The sequence below is a fragment of the Gavialis gangeticus genome, unplaced genomic scaffold, assembly GCF_001723915.1.
Source record: "Gavialis gangeticus isolate Ggan-Ray unplaced genomic scaffold, GavGan_comp1, whole genome shotgun sequence".
NCBI classification, from domain to species: domain Eukaryota; kingdom Metazoa; phylum Chordata; order Crocodylia; family Gavialidae; genus Gavialis; species Gavialis gangeticus.
The window spans coordinates 39,171,793-39,187,995 of NW_017729032.1; the positions used below are offsets into that span (position 1 = coordinate 39,171,793).

General features: G+C 43.7%; 1 protein-coding gene across 2 annotated transcripts in view; it reads right to left on the reverse strand.

The window, feature by feature from the left end:
- The window catches only part of CRYL1 (crystallin lambda 1), a 120,777-nt gene that overhangs the window by 12,381 nt on the left and 92,193 nt on the right, over window positions 1-16,203 (reverse strand). For both annotated transcript variants that reach the window (XM_019524868.1, XM_019524869.1), the window contains exon 6: window positions 10,266-10,371. In XM_019524868.1, coding sequence (XP_019380413.1) covers window positions 10,266-10,371 — 106 coding nt within the window. The remainder of the gene's footprint in view (window positions 1-10,265; window positions 10,372-16,203) is intronic.

Genomic DNA, 16,203 nt, shown 5'->3' on the forward strand with positions numbered 1-16,203 from the left:
GATTAAGGACAACAAAAAGTCCTTTTTCAAGTACATTGGGAGCAAGAAGAGGGCACCAGGCAATGTAGGGCTCCTGCAAGACTCAAATGATAGTTTTGTGGCTATACCAGATGAGAAAGCTGATATTTTTAACAGTTTCTTCGCTTCTGTTTTCTTGAACAGGGACAATCTTGGGGATAGCTCTATCAGGCCTTCGGTCAGTGCAGATGTAGTTAGGGATCTTCTGGAAGGGCTGGACATTTTTAAATCTGCAGGTCCAGATGCCCTCCACCCAAGAGTGTTGAGGGAGCTGTCAGGGGCATTATGGAGCCCTTGGACCAGCTGTATGAGCATTCGTGGTCAACTGGCCAGGTGCCGAAGGATTGGAAACTAGCTAATGTGGTCCCAATTTTTAAGAAAGGGAGGAAGGAGGACCCAAGTAACTATAGGCCTGTAAGCCTCACCTCGGTGCTCGGGAAGATCTTGGAGAGAATCATCAAGGAGCACATCTGTGGGGGGCCAGCAGGGGAGATCATGCTCAGGGGCAATCAGCATGGGTTCATCAAAGGCAGGTCCTGCCTGACCAACCTGATTGCGTTTTATGACCAAGTAACTAAATCCTTGAATGATGTTGTTGCCTTGGATGATGGTAGACGTAGTTTTTCTAAACTTTAGGAAGGCCTTTGAAACTGTCTCTCACCCCATTCTCATCAATATATTAGGCAACTGTGGCATTGATACCTACACAGTTGGACGGGTAAAAAACTGGCTGATGGGGCGCACCCAGAGAGCAGTGGTGGACGGGTCGTACTCAACATGGCGTGATGTGACCAGTGGGGTCCCCCAGGGCTCGGTCCTCGGGCCCACACCGTTTAACATCTTCATTAGCAACTTGGACGAGGGGGTTAAAAGCACGTTGTCCAAGTTTGCTGATGACACTAAGATGTGGGGCGAGGTGGGCACATTTGAAGGGAGAGAGAGGCTTTAAACAGATTTAGACAGACTACAAAAGTGGGCAGATGAGAATAGGATGGGGTTCAACGTAGACAAATGCAGGGTGCTGCACCTTGGGAGAAGGAATCCACAGCATACATAAGGCTGGGGAGTTCTCCTCTTGAAAGCACAGAGACGGAAAGGGATCTTGGAGTCATTATTGACTCCAAGATGAATATGAGCTGCCAATGCCAGACCACAGCCAGCAAGGCGAGCCATACCTTCTCATGCATCCAAAGATGCATCTCAAGCCGGTCCAGAGAAGTGATACTCCCCCTCTATGCGACATTGGTCAGGCTGCAATTGGAGTACTGCGTCCAGTACTGGGTGCCGCACTTTAAAAAGGATGTGGCCAGCCTGGAGAGAGTTCAGAGGAGGGCCACCCATTTGGTGAGAGGGCAGCAGGACAGGCCCTATAAGGAGAGACTGAGGGACCTGAACCTATTCAGCCTCAGCAAGAGGAGGCTGAGGGCAGACCTGGTGGCTGCCTACAAACTCATCAGGGGAGATCATCAGCAAACAGGAAGAGCCCTATTCTCCCCAGCACCACCTGGGGTGACGAGGAACATAAGCTGATGGAGAATAGGTTTAGGTTAGAGATCAGAAGGCAATATTTTACAGTTAGGGTGGCCAGAATCTGGAACCAACTTCCTAGGGAAGTGGTCCTCGCCCCTACCTTGGGCAAATTCAAAAAGAGGTTAGATGATCATCTGTCTGGGGTCTTGTGAACCCAGCATTCATTCCTGCCTGTGGCAGGGAGTCAGGCTGGATGATCTGCTCAGGTCCCTCCTAACCCTAGCTACTATGAAACTTGGGAGAATTCTCCCAAATTATTTGAATGTCTGTACACTGCCTAAGACTGCCCTTGAAAAGTGGAGTAAGCTACTTCACAGGGGGCACGTCTACATGAGACGCATTGATGCATATTACTCCAATTTAATGAGCACTACAGACGCGTGCCCACACGTGTATGCCCTTAATGTGCATTAAAAATGGCGAAATTAGGCTAATTGTGCCTAAATTTGATATCTACAAATGCTAGTATCAAATTTAGGCGCAATTAGTTAAAGTGCATTAATACATATGTAGATACGACCCAGCACTATCTTTAGTGCTGGGTCTGCCCAGTCACTAGGGGCACATGGCAGGGCTGCAGGGACTTAGCACTAACTTTAGTGCCAAAACACTGCACATGTAGACACCTGACAAAAATTGCTTAATGCGTATTAGCTTAATGCACATTAAATTTAGTCATGCTTAAATGCACATGTGGACACATCCAGTAAGATGCAGGGAATTAGTACAGAGTAGCAGACATGCTATACATTCACACCTTAGCTTAATTTGCATGAATTTTCCTGGATAGACAAGCCTACATGGCTGCAAAAAGGCAACCATTAGTTTCAGGAAAGTTGTTAGCTGTCTTATTTGCCCTAATGGGATATGGACTCTGTTCCTGAGTGAGAAATAAGTTATATATCTATGACAGACTACTTCATGGCATGATCAGACAACACTGGGTATATCAACTGCAGACTGACCTCTAACAAATAAAGACCAACTCAGTAGAGGTATATTTTCTTGCACTTAACCTATTAATTAGGAGATGCCATAATAGCAGTACAAATCTCTCCTTCACTCCTACAGCTGATCATATTCAGTTTGGGAAGCTCTCACTTTTTGCTTGCTCATCTGTGGCACAGATGCTCTAGAACTGGATTAAATTGAATCCCTTGAGTGGCAGCTAAAAGCCAGGAAACCACTGGACATGACAATACAAATCAGCTCTAGTTTTGACCAAAATGTATTAGTAACAAGCGTATGTTTAAACAATAGTCAAGCACTTAAAAGCCACACCTAGTCAAATTTTATGAGGCCAATCAAAGAAAATGATTCTGAATCATTGTTTGCGATTGTTTCATACATATGAATAGCTAGTACTTTCTTCCTGCTATACCCTGCCCCCATAACCCTAACCACCTGGAAGGTATTTCTAAAATGAGCAAGAATGCCCACTAGTGGTACATAACATACAAGCTTCCCTATAAAGTCCTGCAAACATCTAGTTTAATCCAACTGCACATGTCCAAATGTCAATTATGCCCTCAGGAAACTTTTGCTGACATCCATGTGATTTCTGCAGTTGATGATGAGAGCACATATACAACCCACAGTGTATACCTACCGGACCTTTACCAATTAATCTTTTTAAAAATTATATGCTTATGCTCCTGATTTACAGCTGATTTTTCATATAGCTTAAAGTAACCCTGAAATCTTAAAAACAAGCCTGTAATCTTACCAAGTCTGAAGATGAATATTACCAACGCTCAGCAGATAGACAGATAATTACTTATGCATACAGGAGGTACTATGTATATTAAGAAAATATTGTAATAATTAAATGAGAAAATTACTCTCATGTACAATACTGATGCTTATTTCCTGACAGCATTTCCACATGGTAGTGTTATGCCAAATCTTAATCTGACCAGTTCAGGGGTTAGAGACTTCTGGAACTGAAATCAACATTCACTATCACAGAAATAAATTGATGTCAGTAGAGCATTTTCCTGCCCTAAAAAAAAAGAAAAAATAATGGGTTTTCTTTTTTACCTATTCTCATTCAGTTCTCAACTTGCTGTTTAAGAGCCATTTTCAGTAACTTGACATTGACATTTGTTCTATATTCAAGGCTATTGGCACAGTACCATATTAACAAATCTCCTGCCATCACCCACGCATGGCTTGACTGGCTAGTCAAAGTGGTCTGGGCAACATTCTTTGGGCAGTCAATTTGTGAACACGGGGGAAAAAGGAAATAAATGGCAGCATAAAGAGGGTCTGGAGCATTTGCTCATGGAGGTTAGGGGGGACTTGGGGTTACACAACCAACAGAACAGAAGGAACCAACCCCAGTCACCAGGAACTTTTGAATTAGTTGGGTTATTTTCCCAAAGAAGAACTATAACACTTTTTTTCTTCCAAAGTGGAGCTATCTCCATCCCAAACCACAACCTTGAAGATAATGCCATCTTAAACCCAGTAACTCTCCCTTTATCTCATACCAAATCTCCTCACCTCTCAAATCTTATATGGACTCCCACTTTACTGATTGGCTTGGAACTAGGTTAGAAATTAGGGGAACTGCAAGGGGTGGCCTTCTAACTAAAGAGAAATGTAGCTGCTATTGAGGTGGTGGGAGCTGGCAGAAGAGGGAAGAAGGGAGAGCGGGCTCACCTACACCTCATTCTCTCTCCATGGGATGCCAACCAGGAGGTGATACCAGGGATGTGGGTCCAGGAGTTCTATCCTTGTGAAGCAAGAGGGACCCATCTGGCTAGATCTCATGCTCTCTGAAGCAGTTTTGCAAAGCAAGATAACAACTGGCAATGGCAGAGGATTGCAGCTGAAGTCCCTGGGCTACAGTGTGGCATAGTATCTAGCAAACAATACTCCCTCTGATGAGGGCAGCCCACAGCTGGCTGAGTCAGTTTTCTGGCTGCTACCCAAGGAGTACCACTGGGCAGTAGCCGCCGGCAAGCTCCCTCAGTTTGCGAGCCGGTGGGCACTGTCCGGGGTGCTCTGCTCAGTGTCCCCTGGGGGAGCACTAGTTTTGACCCTATGACCCGCATGGGCACACCCTGTTTTCTCTTTTGTTGTCCCCCGTAATTTATTGGCATTTTTAAGGCGCTGGTAGCCCTACCCAGTGGTGGCCCCGTAGCGGTTGTAGGCTTTTAGCTTTTTATGCTTTTAAGCTTTTAGCCTTTTAAAGAACCGCTGACACAACATCAAGCGCCAGACGCCGACAAGAAACCCCCGATCCAGACTGTTTTAGTTGATGTTACCGTGGTGCTGGTCGCCAACACTGGATGCCGTCGTGCAATGACGAGGACGACCAGCCGGGACCTGCCCAGTCGGGGCACAACATTGTACCGTTTCCGGGCCCCCACGTGGGACCCGGAGGACATTGACAACACGGCCGCCAACCGCTGGCGACCCCTAGATCCCAGCGGCTTCGCCACAATACAGCGGACATCAGACAGTCCCAAGGAGATGCTCCACATCGTTGGCCAGCAAAGCCACAGAGCAGGGAATGAAGCAACACACTAAATGATGCAAGTAACTGACCAACCAGGTAAAAGCCTGAGTGCTGATGAGCCAGTCCAGGCCTGCCTTGTTCTGTGAATTTAGATTTTTTACTAACAGAATTATAAAGTGATAGAAATAGGTATCTGCTTTCAATAAATTCCCATCATTTTATTTCATTCTGGGCATGTCTACATGTGCAATTAATGAGAATGAATAAACTCTTCTCAGGCACAGTGTCTACCTACATGCAAACTGAGCTGGGGACGAGCAGGTTAGGCCAGACCTGTTTCTACCCTGCTCTGCCCCACTGCAGCAGCTAGGGAAAGCTGCAGGCTCCAGCCACAGCTGCCTGGGTGCTAGCCCTAAGCTGGCAGGGAGCACTGGGGGTCAGCCCTCGGCACTGAGTAGCAGTGTAAAGCAACAGAGGAGCTGACTGGGCAACGAGGCTCCTGCAGCTGCCAAGCCATATGGCTAGGCAGCAGGCAGGAGTGTGGCTCCCTGCTGGCTGGGCTAACCAAGAGCAATTTATTCCCAGGTCAGCATCTACACGTGCACTGGTGCACAGTAAATAAATTCACAGTAGGATAGTACTTGTATTTAAAAGCACTACCCTGCTGCAGAGTTTATTAGTTTCCTGAGACCTAATAGCACTGCACGTGTAAATGTGAGACATTTACTAGGGGGCTAACTGGGCACCACCACAGTAGATGGCTCATTTAGATGTGCCCTCTGAAGTCCAATATAGTGTTTTTCCACATGCTACTGCAAACCTGTCGCCGGATTTACTTTTGCAGCTAAGTTATCAGTCTGCAGGCCTTTCTTTTTCTCCCCTGATCTGACCCATCACTAATGGCTGTTAGTTTAGCAAGCTTAGTATTAATTTGCTAATGGAGTAATCTCTGCATTGATATAACTTACTTTTTCAGGTCAGAAAAGCAATGACTGTACAGTCCAAAATACCAACAAGAACTGATTAATGTTATTTGCAAAACTTTTAATGACAATGAGTGTTTCTTGCACAGGGGAAAGACACACAGGTGAATTATGAATAAGATTCCAAGCCATGGCATTCTGAGGAAGCAAAAGCTGAGTTGTGTAGTTTGTACTATGCTGTTTGAATGTATTATGTCTATTATGTGTTAAATTGCAGCAAACGAGTAAGGTTGCTAGGCTCTAAATCTACATCAATATTTTATTAATTGTAAGAATAACACTGTATGTATACCAAAGTATAGTTTGTTCTCTTTGAAAAATCTAAAAGCCTTCTGATACTAACAAGCACTTTTGCCATAACCAGAAGCTGTTTAGTGCAACATTGAGAGTTAAGTGAAAGCAGAAATAACTGCCTCACCACACCACGGATGAATATATCTATTTTTTATCCTGCCTACATAACTTTGGCCAAAAAGACTTTAGCCATCTTAACAGTTCATTAGGAGCGAAATGCCTGACCATAAGGTTGCTAGCCAACAGAACATTCACAGATACATGTCAGCTGCAAAACACAAACGCAGTTTAGAAACAAGAGCACTTGTTTCTATATTTAGAGTCAAGATAATTTAGAGACAAGTTATTTTAATTACGTGATTGAAAGGAAAAGCTAAAAGTCATATAACAGATAAAGACTTATATAGATATATCATTATCGAGCTTCTCTCTGTGTACTAAACTACAAGAAAATATCTATATAATTTATGTATTTTGTGCATCAAAGATACTGCCTGGGACCCAGGGCTGGCCCGTGGAACCATTTCATCCAGCCTGCAGAGCTCTTGGAAGGGTCCAGAAATTGGAGGTGAGGTAAGCCAAATAAGGGTCTGTTGCCAAAATCTGCCATATGGAGACCCATGTTCTGGCAGTGGAGGGAGAGGGGGTGAGTGCTGTGTTATTTTATTATGCAGCATCACAGCCTAAGAATTTATGAGAAACATAGTCTTCTTCTTCGGCAGTCCCTCACAGTCGAGGATGATTGTTGTCCATGATTGTCTTATCTATGGGTCCAAAGATGGCCAAGGAGGCTGATCCAGGATTGACAGATTCTACTGCAACTCTCATGCATTTTCATGAGGGGTGAGTGGCTCCGAATTCTTAATTTGGTCCACGATATGTTGTTTCTGCCGCTCCCATTTTTCTTTCTCCTGTTGTCATCATAAGATTTCAAAGTACTGAGATCCTTGCAGCAGATTCTTCCTCCATCTGGGGCAGTCCTGGGTGATGGTCTCCCATGAGTTGATGTTGATGTCACATTTTTTCCAAGTTAGCCTTGAAGATGTCCTTGAAGCACTTTCTCTACCTTTCTCTTCAGCGTATGCCTTTACTGAGCTGAGAGAATAGAAGTTGCTTTAGAAATCTGAAGTTGACATCTGGATGGCTGGCCCAGCTAATGATGATCATCACCCTGATGCTCATTGTGTTTGCTTGTGAAAAGGCACTAATGTTGGTGTGTCTATCTTCCCACTGGATTTGAAGGATCTTCCGCAGGCAGCATTTACAGTACTTCTCCAATGACTTGAGATGTCTCCTGTATGTTGTCCATGTCTCATCTTCAAACAGTAAAGTGGGGATCACAACTGCTTGATAAAGCATGAGCTTGGTTTTGGATCCGAGGGGGCAGCAAGGAATAGGAGATGCTCTGTTTACCAGGGCACCCTTTGGAGTAACTAGGAACAACAGCCACAAAATGATGGAGAGCAGATTTAGGTTAGACATCAGGAAGAACTTATTTATGGTAAGGATTGCCAGAATCTGGAATGGGCTTCCAAGGAAGGTGGTACTCTTCCCTACCTTGGGGGTCTTTAAGAGGAAGCTAGACACGCACCTGGTTGGAGTCAGCTGACCCCAGTGCTCTTTCCTGCCCAGGGCAGGGGTTTGGACTTAATGATCTGCTAAGGTCCCTTCTGACCCCAAAATCTATGAATCTATGAGAAGGTCCTCAAAATGCTTCTTCCAATGGGTGTTGATGGCTCCCCCTTCCTTGATCAGGTTTCCTCCATCCTTAGGTCTCAAGGGGCTTGGTATCTGAGTGTTTGGATTGTAGATGACTTTGGTGGCATTGAAAAAAATGTGCATACCGTGGATTTCAGCAAGATGTCGAATCTCCTTTGCCTTGTCTTCCCACCACCTGTTCTTCATACGGCAGGGGACTGTGGGTTGGGAGCGAGGCACTGCCAGGGGTGGTGGGGGACTGTGGGTCAGGAGTGAGGGTCACCAACAGGGCTGTGGTGGCTGTGGCTTGGGAGTGAGGGGCAACGACATGGGCATGGGCAGGGCACTGGCATATCAGGGCTGTTCAGCACCACAAAGCAGCAGTGGGGACAGCCACAGCTTGACCAGCGTCCTAGTGAGCAAAGGGGGAAGTGGGAGCTCTGATTTTCCACAATAAAAATACCAAAACCAAATGCCAAAATATATAGGTATTTAGAATTTATTTTGTTATAAAGATTGAGGCTTCCAAACTGCTTTAAGACTGTAAATATATCAATAAAACATTGTGTTCAATTGATACCTATATATATATATATATGGCATTTCATTTTAATTGCGGAAAAACGTGGATTCTGCGTTTTGTAATCAGAGAATTCTGGATTTTTTTTAACAGAGAAAACCAGGATCCCTGGATGAGATGCTCATTAATTCCAATAGGGAACTTATTGAGTTGATTTATGAGTTCATTCTTGATGGCAAAATTAACTTTGTGAAGCCAGTGTTCTTCTTCCTGTTTACCTTTCCAGAAAAAGGTATAGTCACCTCCTTGTTCTTTGAGCTGCCCATCTCCTGCTCGCTGGGTCTTGCTCAGGGCAGCAACAATGATGTTGTGTTGCCTGCGTTCTCAGTGTGGTGCTCTGGATGTTCACTTTTAGGATTGTCCATCAGGGTCTTGATGTTTCAGGTCCTGAAACTGATTGTGTGTCTTTGTTGATTTTGACTGCAATAAAGGTGATTCCACTGGATGCAGTTATCCAGTCAGAAAAAAGGTAAACAAGTTATGTTTGGGGCACCTTTTCTAGCCCATGTGGGGTGAGCAGAGCAGATCCTAAAGAGGGCTGATCAGTCGCAGTTACAGTTGCCAAATTGCACTCTGCCTAATCCAAATGCTAGATAACCTTCTTGTAACTGCTGCCTTCATGCCAGTTCATAACTAGGAGCTTTCAGACCTCATAGTCCTGCTCCTGTCATTACTAGCTGGTCGCCACAGTGTTTGAAAAATGTGCTAGAAAAGTCATTTTCATGGAAAACGCTTGTGTGTGATTTCTTTTATTGTGGAGAAACTGCTGCACATCAGCTTCCACATGGTTCTTGACAGAATAGAGCCTTAAACCAATGGCAAGAAGGCCAAGGCAACTGGAGATCATATCCTGCTGCAGCCTTTGTCCATCTTTGCAGCCATTGAGATTCTAACATCTTTTGCCTGCTCCACTGTTGAGCACTTGTAGACCCATGGCTGGGGGCTGGGCAGGCTTATCATTATGGCAGCGACCTATACTCACCAAGTTACAGCACTGTCAAAGGATATGTGTGGCTTTTCAGGAGGGAAAGCTTTGCCATCTGCTGTCCCCACCACATTGTGGTGGTGCTGCTGCTGCTTGGTCCACGGTTGTTTATTTGGCAGTTACCCCTGCTTGATTTATAGCTCACCTTTCCTGAAGGTTATTCCTCGATCTGCCATTTGTGCATGTGCTGCGTGGCAGTACAACTCTGCCAATACAACTATACAGCTCTGCCAGGTGAAATATTCTACTGGTTAATCGATCAACTGAAGCAATTTAACCAAGAGACTGCATGTGCCACACTCAGAGCAGCCACACTTTTCCTAAGCGCTGGATTAACCTAAAGCCTTCGCACACATCTGCAGAGAGTCTCCCACATAAGCCTCTTGTGAATTTCCCCTTCTTTTGCTGGTCTTAAGACAGTCCTGAATCAAATGCACACTTGAAAGGGTTTGGGACAAACATTGGAAATTCCAACTAAATTACTGGCATTTCAGCTCACATATTTAACCGGGGTTTCAGAAGAAAGATTATTTAAGCTCTATCCCCTTTTATTTCATTCTAAGGCATATGATGTGCCTTATAATTATGAAAAGAGAAAAAGGTAATGTTGATAGTCAACCTTACATTGGCCTGAATTAATAAGACAATATTAGCAAAACCTTATGCAATGAAATCCTTACCTCAGAAACTATTACATTTAAAATCACATACCTTCTGCATTGAGATGCATTGTTTCCAATGGCCCTATAAAGGCATACCGCATTCCCAGTCCATCAGACATTACGAGGTCTAAATCAGTTGGAGACACTATTCCTTCCTACGTGGCAGAAGCAAGAGAGAAAAAATGCTCAGTAGTAACAATTTTATACAGTTTTACTTAAATATTGTATTTAGAATATAATTTACTGTAAAAGCCAAATACAAAACTGCCACAAAAAATACGGAAGTGTACAAGGCAGTCTGGCCCTTTAAGGGAGCCCGGCTGTGGGTGATCGTGATTAGCTGGGAGTTAAAAGCCCAAGTGGAGACTGAGTAAGGGGAGCTGGGAAGGAGCAGTTTGTGGCCAGGAAGCAGCCTGGAACCTAGAAGAGCTAACTATTATGAAGCCAGAGTTACAGGGGCCTCTCCTAGTGCCTAGGGAAAGATTCAGGTTTTGCTTTACTTGTTTGTTTGTTTGGGGCAAGGATTTCTTTCTTTCTTTCTTTTTTTTTTTTTGTATTAAGGAGGACTGACTGAGGGGCTCCCAGGGGAGCAAAGCTAGCATATGAGGCAGCAGGCAGACCAACCTGCTTACGTGTGGCGGAGAATGAAGGCAGCCCTCAGCTGTTAGCCATCAGAATGGATCCCAAGACTTAAATGCAGTACAGAAATTGGACACATATCCAATGCCAAGAGTCAATGAATTAATTCAAATATCTGGGTAATACTAAATATAAATCAGTGCTCAGTCTGACAGACAAAAGAGTATGGGCAAATCCCCTTTGTTCCAGAATCTCACAAGCTAACTGCATTTACAACATCTTGGCGGCTCTATCAATTTAAGACTCTCCCCTTCAGTCTCCACAGCACCTGGGTCACCTTCCAGTGCTTGACGGACAGGTTCTGAGACACCACTGTGTGTATGAAGAAGCCTACCTCAGTGACATAGCAGTGTTTACCAGTACTTGGAAGGAACACTTTTACTGGGTTAGGGCCCTGTTACAATCACTTCAGGCTACAGGCCTGCGAGCAAATCAGACGAATCCAGCACTGGGAAATTAAGTATTTGGGGTATGTCTTGGGAATGGGGAGATTAGACCCCTTGTCAACAAGGTGAAGTCCCCCATGACCAAATCTAAAATGCAGCTGAAGTTCTTTCTAGGGTTAGCCTGCTGCTACCACAAGCTATCCGACAATTTTTGGCATTTATTGCCCCACTGACAGCTACACATCATCAGACAGCACCCAAAATAGTGAAGTGATTACTCACACCTGCAACCTTTTGGGAGATAAAGTGAATTCTGTGTACCACCCCAGGATTATACAGTCTACAGTTTTGCTGGAGGTTCATCCTATAAATGGTTGCCTCAGAGGAAGGCCTCAGAGCTGTGCTTTTGCAGGACTTCTGAGGATGGAAAACACCTGGTTCTGTAGCTAAGCAAGAAACTCCTTCCTTGAGAATACAAATAGTTGGTGGTTGAGAAGGAGTGTCTTGTGATTAAAAGAGTGATCAAGGCCCTCCACTATTATCTCCTCAGGACCCCCTTTACTCTAGTCATGGACCATGCCCCCCTGATGTGGCTATATGTGAAGGAAGCCAACCCCTGGTTCACACGTTGGTACTTAGTGTTGCAGTCCTATTCACTCTATATCCATCATCACCCTGGAGCAACACATGCCAGCATCAACTTCTTGAAGGGTAGGAGGGGGATTGAATAAGGAACAGTGAGTTATGTAATAAGGGGATCTGGCCCTTTAAGGGAGACAAGGAGGCCTGGGTGAAGAGTCCAGCTGTGAGTGATTAGCTGCCAGCTAGAAGCCCAAGGGGAGAAACAGCAAGAAGCTTGAGTTGGGAAGGAGCATTTTGTGGCCAGAAAGTAGCCTAGAGCTCAGAAGAGCTTGCTATTAAGGGGCCAGAGTTACAGGAGTGTCTTCTACCACCTGGAGAAAGGTTAAGTTCTTAGTTTACTCATTTTTTTGTTTGGGGTAAGGACTATTGTCTGTATTACAAGGACTGACTAAGGAGTTCCCAGGGGAGCACAGCCAGCCTACAAAGCGGCAGGCACACCAACTCGTTTACAGGGAGATTTCCAGGAAACATGTCTGTCATAACAGAACTATTGTTTAGCATTAGCATTATTTAGCTAACTTAAATATATTCCTTTTTTTTTTTCTTTTTCATCATGTGTATAAAGTTGTCATACTTCACCATTAAATTGGACTTTTGGCAAATTCAAACAAATGAGTCTCTTCTATGCTCTCACAGGCTGCTTGGGATGTATTATTTTAAAAGGGCTAATGACAGCAAAGTAGTGAAGTTGAAGTAGTGTAGCAACATTGAGTATAAAAATTTTACCTAGTGTTCTTGCTACATTTTAATTCCTCCGAGAGTTGATGACACTTACTGCAGAATCATTATTTTGCCAGAGTGGGCACATTTCTTGCTGCTGTTGGAGCCACCTCCAGCAACTGGCACCAAAAAAGGATGATTAAACACAGAAAATGCATCTGCCACCTACTTCACTGGGAACTGGTTCCATCACGTATGAGATTTGCTTAGCCTTGACTTGCCCAGATTCTTGAGTTCATTGCTAACCTCAAATCTCAGAGCTGGCAGGACAGTATATGCATAATGAGAAGCCTTCCTGTTGAAAGCTCATCCCTGCAGTTACACCCACAGGGTACACTTACAAATAAGACAGCACACCTTACAGCAGGTCAGGACAAGCGTATCAAAGGGGTTTTTGCACAGGTTGCATCTCTTCAACAATTTTTCCTGAGAAAAAGGTTTACTGTGTAAGGTTGCTTCTAGTCATCTTTCAAGATTAGAAAGATAAAACTGAACTTAGGCCATATTTTAGCTCCTCCCATCTGCTTTGGGAAGCTCCCACCTTAACCTCAATGGCCTTAATAACAAACTCTTCTTGGCTGCTGGGAAGCAAAATGTTATTTGTCTTCTATTTTTCTCTCCTATTTCACTGTTTGAGGTCAAAGAGATTCTGTTCTCTTCCCCTGCTGGTGACTTTTTCCTTCTACCCCTTCTCAGGTGTTCAATAGGCTTTGTGCCCTTTCTCTTGGCCTCACGGAGAAGAATTCTTGGATTTCTCCTTTGTAAAGCGACTGATCCTATGACAAAAGTATAAATGCCATCAGCAGAAGTTAAGGGTGCCAAGTACCTCACAGAACTGGGGTGGGCAAAATGTGGCCTGTGGGCCAGATGTGACATGCCAGGCCATTCTATCCGGCCCGCAGGGCCCCTAAAAAATTTAGAAATTAATATTTACCTGCCCCTGACTGCCTGTCATGTGGCCTGCAATGGCTTGCTAAAACTCAGTAAGTGGCCCTCTGCCCAAAATAATTGCCCGCCCCTGTCGTAGAATGAGAACCAACAACAGCTGCCTTGTGATGAGTGTTGGGATTCTGTCACTGTTTGAGTTTCACTAGCAGAAATTTCATGCAGCCCCCCCACAGGGCTACAACAGCGTGCTCACCCATCACACCATCTACTGAACAGGGTGCTAACCTAGCATCTCCTCTATAAAATGCTGCCACTGACACATACCAATGGACATCCGAACCTAGATTTCCCATGCATTAGAACAACAAGCCCTCACTGAGAACAGAGAAATGCAGATTTTGTCTATTTCATCTTTACTACTTTAAAAGGAACCTTGATAAAACCTAAATCCCAAATTTTAATCTGTTAGCAGATTACATTTGGAAAATGTTCCTACATTTTGTGATGTACAAGACACACCCTCAAAAAAAGATAAAATTGTGGGAAAAGTTTTTAACTAAATTTTATTGAGTTTTGGCCAACTTTTATTAAAATTATTTCAATTTTTTTACATAGCTGCAGTGTATAAGACCACCCTAATTTTAGCTTTCCTTTTTCAGGAAAAGAATTGTATTCTATACATTGGAAAATATGGTAAGTAAGCCTAGCTGATTCTCTTTTACAAAGGGCTTGTTAACTCCACCAAGGCACTCTAGGAAACAGCAATAAACACAACTTCATTTTGCAGGAAGGCCTAGAGGCCTAACTAAATCATTGTTTTGACTGTGCTTGGCACAAAAGTAACCTATAGTGCTGAAAAGTATAATTAGATGTAACAGCAATCGTGGGACAAAGGAAGAATTAGTACCTCCTTTTCACAGACTGGGAGCTGAGATGCAATGAAATAAGTTGCCTAAGATCACTCAGGAAGTCTATAGCAGAGGTAGGAACAAAATGAAGGTCTTTTGAGTCACATGGCACAATATTAGAGGGCCTCTTTGGCTATGTTGGCAGAGCCCTCTAGTGGTAATGCAGCACCTGCTGACTGAAGGAGTTCTGTCCTTCACCATCTCCACAAATGGCATAACCTAGAGGAAAGATTATTCTATCAGCATAGCCATATCCATATCATGGGATTTGCTGGCATAAATATGTTGGATAGGAGTATGATTTAAAGAAAATGAATCCCTCTTTGCTCTCATAGCTTTGCTGGCAAAACTTGATTGTATAGACCAAGCCCGAGACTAGTACCAGAATCACATGCCATCCTTCAGTTCTAGAGCAGAGTGGAAACACATTTCAAAATTAAACTTTTATTAAACACTTATAATGGTCAATAGAAATTCTGCATTTTGCAGCCTAGGGAAATTACCTGTAGCCATTTTAAACAGCCCAAAACAGAGCGTGTTAATGGAAGATGACTTTAGACATAAATGTAACAAATGGCAATGGTATAACGATATATGGAGTTCTGATTAATTAAAAGGTTTTTATATTTTTAATTAAAAATCATTAAGATAGTGTTTTTACTCCAGCATCAGTGAGGTTTCTCAGAACAGCTCTAAATCTCTATAAATTATTTTTCAAATAAGAAATAAATCAACTCTCTCTGATGCCTTAGATATAGCAGATCCGATGCTGGCTTCAATAGAGCAAAAATACTGACATCATGGAACTACTGCTCTGTTCACAGTCCATATCCTCCGCAGACTTTGTGACCAAAAGCTGAACCTAAAGACAAGTCTCATCCAGTTAAAAATGTTGAAAACAGAGCTAGGTGGCTTTCCAGTTAGATGCATGACAGATTCCTTCTGTTGAGCTATTATATTACCTTAGTAAAAAACCCAGTTGTACACAGGAAAAATATTTTCTTCCCTGCTGCCAGACAGAGCTTCTTAAAGGAAGTCTTTTGACTCTTAGATTTATCTCTTCTCCAGAGAACAAAGACAAACAAATAAGGAATCTGCATTTCCTCCTTGAGAAATGATCCTGCTACCATATATGTTAAAGAGATTTTAAGCAAGTGGAATGACTCAGCAGGGTGAGGGGCTGTAATCAGCAAGGTATTTTCTGAATGACTGGTGTTTACAGCAAGGAACTCCCAACCCAGTCCCATAATGCTTGGGTGTGGAGCGCACATTTCCCAAAGACATACTCCCCCTCTGCTCTGCTGAGCACTGATGCCAAGGGAAGATGAAGTCAAGCTACACTTAACTTCCTGTTCTCCTGGAGCTGGCAGTGAGCCTGCATCATGTGGCTTCAACTGGCAGTGAGACAGTTTGATCCCACTTTCATCAGAATCTCTAATTCTCAGGTCTTTTGCTCCATCCTCAACATTTAGGCTGCTTCTGACACTATTAATTAGATCCTCCCTGTTTAAATGTTAAGCTCCTTATGCTGCCACTGTCCTTTCACAAGTCAACTCTGACCTCTTTAAGTTTCTTCAGTGTCTCAGTACACAAGGAGTCATTCTTCCTCTTCATAGGACTTGTGAAGGTCTCACAGCATTGTACCTTAGAACCCTAGATCTGCTGTCTGCAACACTTCCTTTCCCCTGGGAATCTGATGCATTTTCATGGCTTTTACCACCATGTTTACACCTATAATTTACAATTCTACCTTCATACCCCTCCATTCCACCACATCCAGCCTCATATCTTTGACAGGAGCTTA